Source organism: Homarus americanus, unplaced genomic scaffold (genome assembly GCF_018991925.1).
Source record: "Homarus americanus isolate GMGI-L3 unplaced genomic scaffold, GMGI_Hamer_2.0 scaffold22250, whole genome shotgun sequence".
Taxonomy (NCBI): Eukaryota; Metazoa; Arthropoda; class Malacostraca; order Decapoda; family Nephropidae; genus Homarus; species Homarus americanus.
The window spans coordinates 2408001-2424196 of record NW_024741189.1 but is presented as its reverse complement, the minus strand read 5'-3'; the positions used below and the strand labels follow the sequence as shown (position 1 = coordinate 2424196).

Below are 16196 nucleotides of genomic sequence, written 5' to 3'. Positions count from 1 at the left end.
TACTTCGACAACATCAGTCCCACACAGATTCAGAAACAGGAATCCCTCCATACTAAACAGACCAAACACACCCCTCCCACCTCCCTTATAATAACCCCAACTTCCCTATAACCACACCCAACAACTTCCCCCGAAATCAAACCTAACACCTCTCTTAGCCACTACCCCCTAACCTAACCTAACCTAACCTGACTTACCCAACCTCTGTTAAAAAAAAATTGTATATAAGTAAATTTAACCCCTACAACTATTCATTAACCTGCCCCAGCTATACAGAACAACCACCTCCTTCCTCACCCCCTCAACCAAAACCCCACGACCCCAAACTCACACCCAAGTAAAACCCAAATCAACCAATCTCAAAAAGAAAAAAAATCCTACTACACCATAAATCAACTTAACTACCTCCAAAGCCCCCCTCCCCCACCCCAAAAAAAAAAATCCAATCACATAACCTTACCTAAAATCCTCCCAACAACTCACCATACCTGACCTTACTAACAATATTCTCCCCTCCCCCTCACTATATTGACTCACACACAACCCCCCCTAAACAATTGTAGCGATTGATTATAATCTGAATAAATATTTTTCAACAGTTTTCACCACCGAAAATTTAAACATGATACCCGAGGCTCCGACTCTATACAGAGATAGTGAAGAAAACAAATTAAGTGAGATAGTAGTGACTAGTAACGATGTTAGTAAGCAAATAGACAAACTAAAGCCTAATAAGTCACCAGGTCCCGATGAGATATTTGCCAGAGTATTAAAGGAGTGTCAGGAAGAGCTTAGTATGCCCTTAACAAACAACACACTACAACACAAACAACACACTACAACACAAACAACAAGCTACAACACAAATAACACACTACAACACAAACAACACACTACAACAGAAACAACACACTACAACACAAACAACACACTACAACACAAACAACACACTACAACACAAATAACACACTACAACACAAACAACACACTACAACACAAACAACAAGCTACAACACAAACAACACACTACAACACAAACAACACACTACAACACAAACAACAAGCTACAACACAAACAACACGCTACAACACAAATAACACACTACAACACAAACAAGAAGCTACAACACAAACAACACACTACAACACAAACAACACACTACAACACAAACAACATGCTACAGCACAAAGAACAAGCTACAACACAAACAACACACTACAGCACAAACAAGAAGCTACAACACAAACAACATGCTACAGCATATTACAGGAACAAAGGCATGATAGGCCACTTTATCAGAGCAGCATGATAGGCGATGATAAGTACAGTACTCGTGTGACTGTTCCACTACTTGTCTACAACACTGGCTAACGGGAGCTGCTGCTGTCAGTGTTGGTGGTGTCAGTAGCTGGTGGTAGTGGTGTCACGAGTTGGTGGTAGTGGTATCAGTGTTAATGTCAGTGTTAGTGCCAGTGTACTTTGTGCGATAAAAGTTAACCTGTTTTTAACTTAACCTAACCTCCATAATGATATAGTTTTAACTCTGCCATAACTAAACTTTTTTTCTTTACCAACAATGAAAAACGTGACATTGAAAACACAGTGATTAAAACTATTAATCTATTCATTCATTCACTTTTTTTTTACGTAATATCACCCAGTTTATCCACTCATTATAAAACAGTGTGGACTTCTGGCGAGCAATTCCCCTATATTTAACTATGATACGCGTTCAATCTCCAAGTGAAAGCTATATTAAGTGAACTTTAAACATAGGTAATATAGAAAATATACTCCATGTTTATGTAAGTGATATTATATAAATATATATATTACTCCTATGCGTGTATCAAGAATGCAGGCCGTCTTGAGGGAGTTGTTACAAGGACTTCGAAACACCTTATGGGAGACTTTATCTGAAGTGTGGGGCAGATCACCAAATAATATGGTATGTGGAGAAACATTGTAACTTTCAAGTCATTTTGTATATTAATCAGGAAATTTAACTTGGAAATCAATGAAAAAAAAATTGAATATAAGGTAACTTCATCTTTGTTGATGTGTGTGTGCCGAGTTAAGAAGAATGACTGACGTATGTGTGCCGAGTTAAGAAGAATCTCTCCCTGTCCCTCATACAGGTACCGATTGCCACCAGCCGTACAGTACTCATAAACCGTCGACCGTTCTCCCACCTGCTGCCTCTCCCACGCTACCCAGGCAACACCATCACTACTGCCAAGGTCTTCCCCCATCAATCTGTCTTCCGAATCACCATCTGAAGATTAAACACCTAGCTTATTTCACCTGAGGATTAGACACCCTAATGCTACCGAAGGGGGTTTGGTTAAGTGAATTAGATTAAGTTAGGTTAAATTATGTAAGGTAAATTTGGTTAGAATAGCCTAGGTTAGGTTAGGATAAATCAAGTTAGGTTAGGTTAGGATAAGTCAGGTTAGGTTAGGTTAGGTCAGGTCAGGATACGTCATGTTAGGTTAGGTTAGGTCAGGATACGTCATGTTAGGTTAGGTTAGGACAGGATACGTCATGTTAGGTTATTGTGTCTTATTTCACGTGAATGAAGACAATTCCCGTGTCTCCACCGACGTTAACAGGACCGTACAGTATGTATGTATGTCCAGGTACAGTCGCCTCCACTACTGTACTTACCGACCACTCAACCGACCGACTGACAGGCCGACTTACCGACCAACCCGTTATTACATATGGTGAAAAGCTTAAGTCATTATTTCTTTAAGTAAAACAGTAAAACGACAAGTTTATAATTATCTAAGCGACAGGGATAATGGTAGAGATATTAATGGGTAATGGTAGAGATATTAATGGATAATGGTAGAGATATTAATGGGTAATGGTAGAGATATTAATGGATAATGGTAGAGATATTAATGGGTAATGGTAGAGATATTAATGGATAATGGTAGAGATATTAATGGATAATGGTAGAGATATTAATGGATAATGGTAGAGATATTAATGGGTAATGGTAGAGATATTAATGGATAATGGTAGAGATATTAATGGATAATGGTAGAGATATTAATGGATAATGGTAGAGATATTAATGGATAATGGTAGAAATATTAATGGATAATGGTAGAGATATTAATGGGGTAATGGTAGAGATATTAATGGGTAATGGTAGAGATATTAATGGATAATGGTAGAGATATTAATGGGTAATGGTAGAGATATTAATGGATAATGGTAGAGATATTAATGGATAATGGTAATGGTAGAGATATTAATGGGTAATGGTAGAGATATTAATGGGTAATGGTAGAGATATTAATGGATAATGGTAATGGTAATGGTAGAGATATTAATGGATAATGGTAGAAATATTAATGGATAATGGTAGAGATATTAATGGGTAATGGTAGAGATATTAATGGATAATGGTAGAGATATTAATGGGTAATGGTAGAGATATTAATGGGTAATGGTAGAGATATTAATGGATAATGGTAGAGATATTAATGGATAATGGTAGAGATATTAATGGGTAATGGTAGAGATATTAATGGATAATGGTAGAGATATTAATGGATAATGGTAGAGATATTAATGGGTAATGGTAGAGATATTAATGGGTAATGGTAGAGATATTAATGATAATGGTAGAGATATTAATGGGTAATGGTAGAGATATGGTAAGATATTAATGGGTAATGGTAGAGATAATGGTAGAGATATTAATGGGTAATGGTAGAGATATTAATGGGTAATGGCAGAGATATTAATGGGTAATGGTAGATATATTAATGGGATAATGGTAGAGTATTAATGGGTAATGGTAGAGATATTAATGGGTAATGGCAGAGATATTAATGGGTAATGGTAGATATATTAATGGGTAATGGTAGAGATATTAATGGGTAATGGTAGAGATAATGGTAGCGATATTAATGGGTAATGGCAGAGATATTAATGGGTAATGGTAGAGATATTAATGGGTAATGGTAGAGATATTAATGGGTAATGGTAGAGATATTAATGGGTAATGGTTGAGATAATGGTGGAGCTATTAATGGTAAGGGGGCCAGGAGAAGACAAGGATAGCAATTATGCCCAGAGAAACACACACACACACACACACACACACACACACACACACACACACACCAGAAGGGCTGTGGACGCCAACCCTGAGACACCGTTGACAGCAGATTGGTTGAATTAATCGATACATTATTAACAGCTAAACAGAGATAGTTATAATATATCCATGCACAGTTCAACTGGTAATTGGTAATATGTAATCTGGCAACTGACAGCTCTTATCATCGTCCACTGATATCATAGTGTTGTAAGCGTCCTGTGGTCTTCCTGAAACACGAAAACTAATCATCATAAATAAATAAGGTTTTGTTTTAGTATTAATCTATGTTTATACAAGGTTAAGATAATTAATAACCAAGAATAAACAACATTACTGCGACATGCGGCTGTAAACATAAATACTGAAGCAACTCGAGGGTGTTTTTCGCTGTTTATGCCAGAGAGTTGGTTTTCGCAGTTCAGGAAATCCTCTTGAGTCATCCTCCACTGTTTATTTGTTTATCTGTGAATTTACAAAATGCAATGGTGTTTAATCATTAGGTAAATTAAGATGGAGTGTCTAATCTTCATGTGATGCAAATTATTTATACCCAGGACGAGTGCTTACCGTTCTCCTTTGACGATATTCAGTAAAAAATGTCCAATATTATAATTTTTATCCCAGTGCAGCCTCCACCTTTAATGCTTCTACTGTAAGACCTATTTTTATCCCAGTGCAGCCTCCACCTTTAATGCTTCTACTGTAACACCTATTTTTATCCCAGTGCAGCCTCCACCTTTAATGCTTCTACTGTAAGACCTATTTTTATCCCAGTGCAGCCTCCACCTTTAATGCTTCTACTGTAAGACCTATTTTTATCCCAGTGCAGCCTCCACCTTTAATGCTTCTACTGTAACACCTATTTTTATCCCAGTGCAGCCTCCACCTTTAATGCTTCTACTGTAAGACCTATTTTTATCCCAGTGCAGCCTCCACCTTTAATGCTTCTACTGTAACACCTATTTTTATCCCAGTGCAGCCTCGACCTTTAATGCTTCTACTGTAACACCTATTTTTATCCCAGTGCAGCCTCGACCTTAAATATATCTATTATAGTGGTAAATATTTTATTCCCAGTACACACTTCTGACCTTCCTGCCCAAGAATTTGTTTGAACAGTTCAGACGTCTGGCCAACTTCTACTTCCTGTGCCTCGCTATTATCCACGTGAGTCACAGTATTGTTAAGACAGACACACACTCACTCACTCACTCACTCACTCACTCACTCACTCACTCACTCACTCACTCTCTCTCTCTCTCTCACTCACTCGATAAAATTAGACAAATTAATTATCGTAGTCGACACAATCTCTTTATCTCCCGAACGTGATACAAACAGTGACCTTGTGTACGGCTTACGTTATCTGTTAACACACACGAGCCCTGGGTAAGGCCAACTCAGGTGTGGGTTAGGTTAGGTTGGGTTACTGTTAGGACGCTTAATCATCAGGTTAGGTTACTGTCTTTACTACCTGAAGGTCACACACTCAATCAGGCGATCATCAAGAACGCTATAAATGTCAACAATAACAATCAGCGTTCGTATATGGATGTATTTCACTACAATATTTATCAACAACAAAGCACCATAACCTAACCTAACCTAACCTAACCTAACCCAACCCAACCTAAACTAAACTAACCACTTCATTTAGTATTGTGAGAGGTTGATAAGTGAATCATGCGGATGCCATTTCATATCTACTCTGCGATGCCAGGCGTACGAAGTCATGATTGCATAACCCTACTAACACCTTATTATTAAAACTTTCCTTCTTTAAACCTAACCTAACCCAACCTAACCTAACCCAACCTAACCTAACCTACCAATAAAATATGAAAATTTAAGCAACAGTATAATAGTTTAATAGAATCACTTTAACAGAGCCACGTTAATTGATTCAGAATTCTCGAATCATCTCTTTTAAGCCTTTTTAATGACACACTCCAATAGAAATACTAAACAGATTCATTTTAACAGAAGCCCTTTAATAGAACCAAACAATAGAATCACCTTAATAGAACCAGTACACACACTCCCTCCCTCAGGTTACCATCAACAGCCCGGTGTCTCCCCTGACGAGCGTCCTGCCGCTGGTGCTGGTGATATGTGTGACGGCGGTGAAGCAGGGGTACGAGGACTGGCTGAGGCACCGTGAGGACAACAAGGTTAACAACTCCCCCTCCAGAGTCCTGCTGGAGGGTGAGGTGAAGGTGGGTACTGTTGGAGGGTGAGGTGAAGGTGGGTACATGCTGGAGGGTGAGGTGAAGGTGGGTACTGTTGGAGGGTGAGGTGAAGGTGGGTACTGCTGGAGGCTGGGGTGAAGGTGGGTACTGCTGGAGGGTGAGGTGAAGGTGGGTACTGTTGGAGGGTGAGGTGAAGGTGGGTACTGTTGGAGGTGTGAGGTGAAGGTGGGTGCTGCTGGGCTGGGGTGAAGGTGGGTACTGTTGGAGGGTGAGGTGGGTACTGTTGGAGGGTGAGGTGACTGCTGGAGGGTGAGGTGAAGGTGGGTACTGCTGGAGGGTGAGGTGAAGGTGGGTACTGCTGGAGGCTGGGGTGAAGGTGGGTACTGCTGGAGGGTGAGGTGAAGGTGGGTACTGCTGGAGGGTGAGGTGAAGGTGGGTACTGTTGGAGGGTGGGGTGAGGTGGGTGCTGTGGAGGGTGAGGTGAAGGTGGGTACTGCTGGAGGGTGAGGTGAAGGTGGGTACTGTTGGAGGGTGAGGTGAAGGTGGGTACTGTTGGAGGGTGAGGTGAAGGTGGGTACTGCTGGAGGGTGAGGTGAAGGTGGGTACTGCTGGAGGGTGAGGCGAAGGTGGGTACTGTTGGAGGGTGGGTAGCTTCAAACATAGATTGGACGGATTTATGAGCGATAGGAGTTGGGTGTAGACGGGACTGCCCAGTATGACCCACCAGAGTTTCCCCCAGTCTTATATCTTTGGCAAATCCCTTGTGTACAGTATATGGGTTGATAGAAAAAATATTAAACGTGGCATCAGCGGTAGTGAGTGTGTTAAATTGGTAGAGATAGTATGTAAATATGTCATTAAAATAGAGTGTAATGCCAGAATCCTTGAAGATAGTGAATGAGATACCGATTTTCAAGAAGGGAGATAAACCACTATCCTCGAACTACAGTCTACTCAGTTTAGCACCATTTGTGTGCACTTTAATGGAAGCAATAGTTACCAAACCTATTAAAAATCACGTTAAGAGGCACAAGTTAATTAAGGACTCAGCATGACTGACAAATCTATTAACATTCTTTTCAACTGTTTTCGAATCAGAGGATGACGGAGACGATTAGAACATAGGAACATAAGAATGGAGGAAACTGCAGCGGGCTTCTTGGCCCATACTAGGCAGTCCCGTTTACACCCAACCCCTATCACTCATATATCCACCCAAACTATATTTAAAGCTATCCAGCGTATTCGAGTTAATGATTATGTTTGGTAACTTGTTCCTCTCGTCCACTACTCTATTCCCAAACCAATGTTTACCCATCTCGCGCCCAAATCTATTTTTTTCTAATTTAAAACCATTGCTACGAGTGCGCTCCTTGTTGGAAAGTTTGAGTACCTTTGTTATATCACCTTTGTTTAGACTGACTTAAATTTATACACCTCGATCATATCGCCCCTCACTCTACGTCTCTCGAGGGATTGCAAATTAAGATGCTTTAGCTTTTCTCTGTACTCAAGGTTCCTAATGCCCGGGATTAGTCTTGTCAGTCTCCGCTGAATTTTTTCTAGGGATTCTATATCCATTCTGTAATACGGTGACCAGAACTCAACCGCATAATCCAAGTGAGGTCTCACAAGCGCAAGATATAGTTTTAGGATGACCTCGCTAGTCTTGTAACGAACACTCCTTTGTATGAACCCAAGTACTTTGTTAGCCTTGTTTCGAGCAAATACACATTGTTGTCTTGGTTTAAGGCTCCTACTTATCATTACTCCGAAGTCTTTCTCACAGTCGGATTTCTCTATAATAATGTTGTTCATCTGATATTTGGTTTATCTATTTACATCTCCTAAGCCAAGTATTTTACATTTGTCCACCTTAAATTTCATTTGCCATTTTTCAGACCATGTGAATTTTTTTTTTAGATCTTCCTGTAGTTTTGCGGGGTCCTCGTCTGATTTAATATACACCCTATTTTAGTGTCATCAGCAAATATACTTATGTTGCTGTCTACGCCTATATCTATATCGTTTATGTATATAATAATTAGTAATGGTCAAAGTACTGAGTCTTGGCGTACTCCACTAGTGAAGCTACACAATCATATTATGTCGTTAATATTTAGTCGCTGTTTCCTGTCCTGTAACCACGCCCTAATTCAGTTTAGAATATCTCCTCCAATTCCATGAGCCTTTACCTTACGTATTAGTCTTTCGTGGTGGACTGTTGAAGACTTTGCTAAAGTCGAGGTATACCACATCATAATTATGTCCGTCATCCACGGATTCGAAAACAGTTAAAAAGAATGTTAATATATTTGTTAAACATGAACGCCCACTTGTGAAGCCATGTTGGGAATCATTGTTCAACTTGTGCTTCCCAAGGTGATTTCGAATAGTCTGAAATTATTGCTTCCAGCAATTACCATGACTTTAGCAAAGCCTTCGACAGAGTCCCCCACGAAAGACTAATACGAAAAGTGAAGGTTTATGAAATTGAAGGAGATATTCTAAACTGGATTAGGGCGTGGTTAGCGGACATGAATCCGAAAGTCAGCCTTAACGGCACTAAATGAATGGTGTAACGTCACTAGTGGAGTACCCCAAGGCTCAGTACTTGGACCATTATTATTTATCATTTACATAAATGACATACATATAGGCGTAGACAGCAATATAAGTAAATTTGCTGAAGACACTAAAAGAGGGTGTGTATTAAATCTGACGAGGACTCTGCAGAACTACAGGACATCACAATCTTTTAATCTGGAAATAAAAGCAGAGAAACTAACTATCAGATGAACAACATTGATGAGAAAGATCTAGGGATAATGATAAGTAAAAAGCCTTAAACCAAAACAACAATGTGTTTATGCCCGAAACAAGGTTAAGAAGGTGATTGGGTTCACAATTAGACCTGCTGTATATCTTGGACTGTGTGGTTCAGCTATGGTCACTGTGCTATAGAATGGACACTAATTACTTAAGGCGTGATACTATTTGGGTGAAGGCTGGACTGCCTAGCATGGGCCAATAGACCTCCTGATGTTTTATTTATTCTATTGTTCGGACTTAATAATTTAACTAATAATTTAAGATGTTTTCCGAATTTAACTTTGCTAAGAATACATACAAAACTGAACACAATCACACACAGGAGGTGCCCCGACGGGAGATCTCAGTTGGAGACATTGTACAGGTGAGACGAGACGAGGAGTTCCCCTGTGACTTACTGTTGCTCACCTGCCATGACGTCATCGAGGCCAAGAGTGACGTCACCACAGGATCTTGTGACGTCACCACGGCTAACCTAGACGGCGAGACCAACCTCAAGGTAAGGTTAAGGTAAGGATTAAGTTAAAGGTAAATGCTATAGTGGTGAAGGGTTTAAAGGAAGGATCTGGGTAATTTCAGGTGAGTTACCTGTCGAATACCAAATTAAAGGTTACAAATTATTTCATACCGATAAACAGGGATAATTTGAAGTGTGAAATCCATAAGGAAATAAAATCTGAACTGAATACAAAAACAACTTGGATACAGAGTGACCTGACCACGAGAGCTGAAGTTGACGAGTCCCATAACAATTTAAATAATGAGTTACTTAATGCACAAAAGCAGAACATACCATACAGAAAACTCAGATCAAACAACAATGACCCTAAATGGATAAATAATTGGACAGGGGAAGACTTTAGGTAGGGGAATAAATCGTGGTGAAGTTTACCTCCGGAAGTATCATAAGGTATTGGCCGGTAGAGTTAAGACCGAGATAAGAAAAGCAAAGAGGAATAATGAACTGAAGATAGCAAGGTAGGTGAAGTTAAACCCGAAAGGATTCTTCCATGTATATCAAACTAAAACACGAGATAAGATTGGACCAATACAGTCAGATACCGGCGAGCTAACTGATAACGACGGAGAAATGAACAATAATCGGAACATATATTTTTCAACAGTTTTCACCACTGAAAATTTAAACATGATACCCGAGGCACCGACTATATACAGAAATAGTGAAGAAAATAGATTAAGCGAGATAGTAGTGACTAGTAACGATATTAGTAAGCAAATAGACAAACTAAAGCCAGAGTATTAAAGTAATGTAAGGAAGAGCTTAGTATGCCCTTAGCAAAGTTGTTTAACATGTCATTAAAAACTGGTGTAGTAACAGAATCCTGGAGGATAGCGAATGTAATACCGATTTTCAAGAAGGGAGATAGATCACTATCCTCTAACTACCGTCCAGTCAGTCTAACATCAATTGTAGGCAAATTACTGGAAGCAATAATTTCAAACTATTCGAAATCACCTGGAGAAGCACAAGTTGATCAATGATTCCCAACATGGCTTCACAAGTGGGCGTTCATTTCTAACAAATCTATAAACATTCTTTTCAATTGTGTTTGACTCAGTGGATGACGGACATGATTATGATGTGGTATATCTCGACTTTAGTAAAGCCTTCAACTGAGTCCACCACGAAATATTGTACATAAAGTAGAGGCTCATGGAATTGCTGATGTTCTAAGCTGAATTAGAGCGTGGTTACAGGTCAGGAAACTGAGAGTGAGCATTTTACGGCACTAAATCCGATTGGAGTAACGTCACTAGTGGAGTATCCCAAGGCTCAGTACTTGTACCATTACCATTTAGCAAATGCAGGGATTGACAGCAACATAAGTAAATTTGCCGATGACACTATAATAAGGCGTGTAATTAAATCAGACCAGGACTCTGGAAAATTACGGGAAGCTGCAAACAAATTTCTCGCATGGTCTGAATGGCAGATGAAATTTAATGTGGACAAATGTAAAGTACTTAGTCTAAGAGATATAAACAGATAAACCAGATATCAGATGAACAAAGTTGTTATAGATAAATCCGACTGAGAGAAAGATTAAGGAGTAATGATAAGGAGGAAACTTAAACCAGAACAGTTTTTTCTGCTTTCCAGTTTTATCTTGTTAACGGAACTGCTAAAACACATTATAATAATAAACCAAAACAACAATGTGTATTTGCTCGAAACAAGGCTAACAAAGTACTTTGGTTCATACAAAGGAGTGTTAGTTACAAGACTAGCGAGGTCATGCTAAAACTATATTTTGCGCTAGTCAGGGCACTGCAGAATGGATATAGAATCCCCAGAAATCATACAACGGAGAATGACAAGACTAATCCCTGGCATTAGGAACCTTGAATACAGAGACAGGTTAAAACATCTTAATTTGCACTCCCTTGAGAGACGTAGAGTGAGGGGCGACATGATAGAGGTGTATAAATGGAAGTCAGGGCTAAACAAAGGCGATATAACAAAGGTACTCAAACTATCCAACCAGGAGCAAACTCGTAGCAATGGTTTTATATTAGACAAATTTTTATTTGGGTGGGAGATAGGTAAACACTGGTTTGGAAATAGAGTTGTGGACGAGTGGACCAAGTTACCAAATATCATCATTAACTCGAATACGCTGGATAGCTTCAAACACAGGTTGGATGGATATATGAGCGATAGGGATTGGGTGTATACGGGACTGCCCAGTATGGCCAATAGGATGCTGCAGTTTCCTCCACTCTTATGATCTAATTTAAATCAGGTTAAGATAAGTATTAAGGGGAGGTAAATCCAATTATATTTAAGGTAAAGTTAAGGTAAATTTCCCTTAATAATATTTAAAGGAGAAAGCTTTGACCCCTCTTAACCCACTCCCTTCCCTCTCATCTCACTCCCTTCCCTCTCACCCCTCTCTCTTCCGCTATCTCTCACTACACGCTCTTCCCTCTCTCTCACTCATCTCTCTTCTTCCCTATACTTTTTCTCTTACCCCTCTCATATCCCTCTCCCTTTCTTCTCATCCCACTCCCTTCCCTCTCACCCCTCTCCTATCTTTCTCATCCCTCTCATCCCTAACCCTTCTCTTTCAGCCCCATCCCTTCCCTCTTATCCCTCTCCCTTCCCTTTCAGCCCTATCCCTTCCCGCTTAGCCCTCTCCCTCCTCTCCCTTCCCTCTCATCCCTCTCCCTTCCCTCTCATCCCTCTCCCTTCCCTCTCATCCCTCTCCCTTCCCTCTCCACAGACGTTCGTATGCCCAGTGGAGACACGAGAGCTTCGTACACATCAGCAGCTGTGGAAACTGACAGCAACTGTTCAGTGTCAGGTCTGTGTCATAGTGTCAGGTCAGTGTCATAGTGTCAGGTCAGTGTCATAGTGTCAGGTCAGTGTCATAGTGTCAGGTCAGTGTCATAGTGTCAGGTCAGTGTCAGGTCAGTGTCAGGTCAGTGTCAGGTCAGTCATCAGTCAGTGTCATAGTGTCAGTGTCAGTGTCAGTCAGTGTCATAGTGTCAGGTCAGTGTCAGGTCAGTGTCATGTGTCAGTGTCAGGGTCAGTGTCAGGTCAGTGTTCATAGTGTCAGGTCAGTGTCAGGTCAGTGTCATAGTGTCAGTGTCATAGTGTCAGGTCAATGTCATGAGTGTCAGGTCAGTGTCATGGTGTCAGGGTCAGTGTCTTGGTGTCAGGGTCAGTGTCATTATGTCAGGTCAGTGTCACAGTGTCAGGGCTGTGTCAGTGTCAGTCAGTGCCACAGTGTCAGGGCAGTGTCATAGTGTCAGGTCAGTGTCATTATGTCAGGTCAGTGTCACAGTGTCAGGGCAGTGTCACAGTGTTAGGGCAGTGTCATAGTGTCATGTCAGTGTCATTATGTCAGGTCAGTGTCACAGTGTCAGGGCAGTGTCATAGTGTCAGGTCAGTGTCATAGTGTCAGGAGTGTCATAGTGTCAGGTCAGTGTCATAGTGTCAGGTCAGTATCATAGTGTCAGGTCAGTGTTGCAGTGTCAGAACAGTGTTATAGTGTCAGGTCAGTGTTATATTGTCAGGTCAGTGTCATCGTGTCAGGTCAGTGTCATAGTGTCAGGTCAGTGTCATAGTGTCAGGTCAGTGTCATTATGTCAGGTCATAGTGTCAGGTCAGTGTCATTATGTCAGGTCATAGTATCAGGTCAGTGTCATAGTGTTTGTTATAGTATTAAGTCAGTGTCATAGTGTCAGGTCAGTTTCAGGTCACTGTCATTAAGTCAGGTCAGTGTTATATTGTCAGGTCAAAGTCATAGTGTCAGGTCAGTATCATAGTGTGAGGTCAGTGTTATAGTGTCAGGTTAGAATCATAGTGTCAGGTCAGTGTTATAGTGTCAGGTTAGAATCATAGTGTCAGGTCAGTGTTATAGTGTCAGGTCAGTGTCATAGTATCAGGTCAGTGTCAGGTCAGTGTCATAGTGTTTGTCATAGTATTAAGTCAGTGTCACAGTGTCAGGTCAGTGTCATAGTATCAGGTCAGTATCAGGTCAGTGTCTTAGTGTTTGTCATAGTATTAAGTCAGTGTCATAGTGTTAGGTCAGTGTCAGGTCGCTGTCATTATGTCAGGTCAGTGTTATATTGTCAGCTCAGTGTCATAGTGTCATGTCAGTATCATAGTGTCAGGTCAGTGTTATAGTGTCAGGTCATAGTATCAGGTCAATGTCAGGTCAGCGTCATAGTGTAGGTCAGCGTCATAGTGTAGGTCAGTGTCATAGTGTCAGGTCAGTGTCATAGTGTCAGATCAGTGTCAGTGTCAGGTCAGTGTTATATTGTCAGGTCATAGTATCAGGTCAGTGTTATATTGTCAGGTCATAGTATCAGGTCAGTGTCAGGTCAATGTTATAGTGTCAGGACAGTGTCATAGTGTCAGGTCACTGTTATTATGTCAGGTCAGTGTTATATTGTCAGGTCAGTGTCACCGTGTCAGGTCAGTGTCATATTGTCAGGTCATAGTATCAGGTCAGTGTCAGGTCAATGTTATAGTGTCAGGACAGTGTCATAGTGTCAGGTCACTGTCATTTTGTCAGGTCAGTGTTATATTGTCAGGTCAGGTCAGTGTCATATTGTCAGGTCATAGTATCAGGTCAGTATCAGGTCAATGTTATAGTGTCAGGACAGTGTCATAGTTTCAGGTCACTGTTATTATGTCAGGTCAGTGTTATCTTGTTAGGTCAGTGTCATAGTACCATGTCATAGTGTCAGGTCAGTGTCATAGTATCACGTCATAGTATCAGGTCAATGTCAGGTCAGAGTCATAGTGTCAGGACAGTGTCATAGTGTCAGGACAGTGTCAGGTCACTGTCATTATGTCAGGTCAGTGTTATATTGTCAGGTCAGTGTCATCGTGTCAGGTCAGTGTCATTATGTCAGGTCATAGTATCAGGTCAGTGTCATAGTGTTTGTCATAGTATCAGGTCAGTGTCATAGTGTTTGTCATAGTATCAGGTCAGTGTCATAGTGTTTGTCATAGTATTAAGTCAGTGTCATAGTGTCAGGTCAGTGTCAGGTCAGTGTTATTATGTCAGATCGGTGTCATAGTGTCAGGTCAGTGTCATAGTGTCAGGTCAGTGTCATAGTGTCAGGTAAGTATCATAGTGTCAGGTGTGTCATAGTGTCAGGTCAGTGTCATAGTGTCAGGTCAGTGTCATTATGTCAGATCAGTGTCATAGTGTCAGGTCAGTGTCATAGTGTCAGGTCAGTGTCATTTGTTAGATTAGTGTCAGGTCAGTGTCATTATGTCAGATCAGTGTCATAGTGTCAGGTCAGTGTCATAGTGTCAGGTCAGTGTCATTGTCAGGTCAGTGTCATAGTGTCAGATCAGTGTCTGAGTGTGTTACGGGTGAGGTAAGGTGAGGGTGTGTTACAGGTGAGGTGAGGGTGTGTTACAGGTGAGGTGAGGGTGTGTTACAGGTGAGGTGAGGGTGTGTTACAGGTGAGGTGAGGGTGTGTTACAGGTGAGGTGAGGGTGTGTTACAGGTGAGGTGAGGGTGTGTTACAGGTGAGGTGAGGGTGTGTTACAGGTGAGGTGAGGGTGTGTTACAGGTGAGGTGACGGTGTGTTACAGGTGAGGTGAGGGTGTGTTACAGGTGAGGGGAGGGAGTGTTACAGATGAGGTGAGGGTGCGCTACAGATTTTTAGGCAACACCACAACTTAGCGCTCGTATTCAGTAAAAGTAGAACACTGGTCAGATTAGGTCAGGTTAGGTTAGGTTAGGTCAGGTCAGGTTAGGTTAGGTCAGGTTAAGTTTCATCACCAGACAAAAATATTCTCAGATGAATGTTAAAAAACTTGTCTTCACGTAAAAAAATAAAAAGAGATTTAGAACGTGTTTCACATTCACAAGATAACGATTACACTTGGTAACACTGTGTTCATGTGAAGTAACACTTGGTAACACTGTGTTCATGTGACGTAACACTTGGTAACACTGTGTTCATGTGAAGTAATATCTGGTAACACTCAAGAATGCCAATAAAACATGGTTGACCTATAATATCACCGAGTGTAGAATGACAACCTCGCATAATAAAAAAGTTACGCTTGTGTCACCTTCTGTAACACTACCTGTAACACACTCACCTCACCTGTAACACACCCTCACCTCACCTGTAACACACCACACCTCACCTGTAACACACCTCACCTGTCACCCCTCACCTGTAACACACCCTCCCCTCACCTGTAACACACCCTCACCTCACCTGTAACACACCCTCCCCTCACCTGCCACCACCTGTAACACACCTTCACCTGTAACACACCCTCACCTCACCTGTAACACACCCTCACCTCACCTGTAACACACCCTCCCCTCACCTGTCACCTCACCTGTAACACACCTTCACCTGTAACACACCCTCACCAAACCTGTAACACACCCTCACCTCACCTGTAACACACCCCTCCCTCACCTGTAACACACCCTCACCTACCCTAACCTGTAACACACCCTCACCTCACCTGTAACACACCCTCACCTACCCTAACCTGTAACACACCCTCACCTCACCTGTAACACACCCCTCACCTCACCTG

General features: G+C 41.2%; 1 protein-coding gene across 6 annotated transcripts in view; it reads left to right on the top strand.

Moving 5' to 3' along the window:
• Nucleotides 1-1370: 1370 nt before the first annotated feature.
• LOC121875723 (phospholipid-transporting ATPase IF-like) overlaps nucleotides 1371-16196 on the top strand; it is an 85494-nt gene continuing 70668 nt past the window's right edge. For all 6 annotated transcript variants that reach the window (XR_006090657.1, XR_006090658.1, XR_006090656.1 and 3 more), the window contains exons 1-6: nucleotides 1371-1949; nucleotides 2140-2241; nucleotides 5199-5288; nucleotides 6173-6337; nucleotides 9465-9641; nucleotides 12388-12468. Coding sequence is in view for 3 of the 6 variants with exons in the window: in XM_042380372.1 (XP_042236306.1) it covers nucleotides 1842-1949; nucleotides 2140-2241; nucleotides 5199-5288; nucleotides 6173-6337; nucleotides 9465-9641; nucleotides 12388-12468 (723 nt within the window). In the remaining 3 variants the exon portion in view is untranslated. The remainder of the gene's footprint in view (nucleotides 1950-2139; nucleotides 2242-5198; nucleotides 5289-6172; nucleotides 6338-9464; nucleotides 9642-12387; nucleotides 12469-16196) is intronic.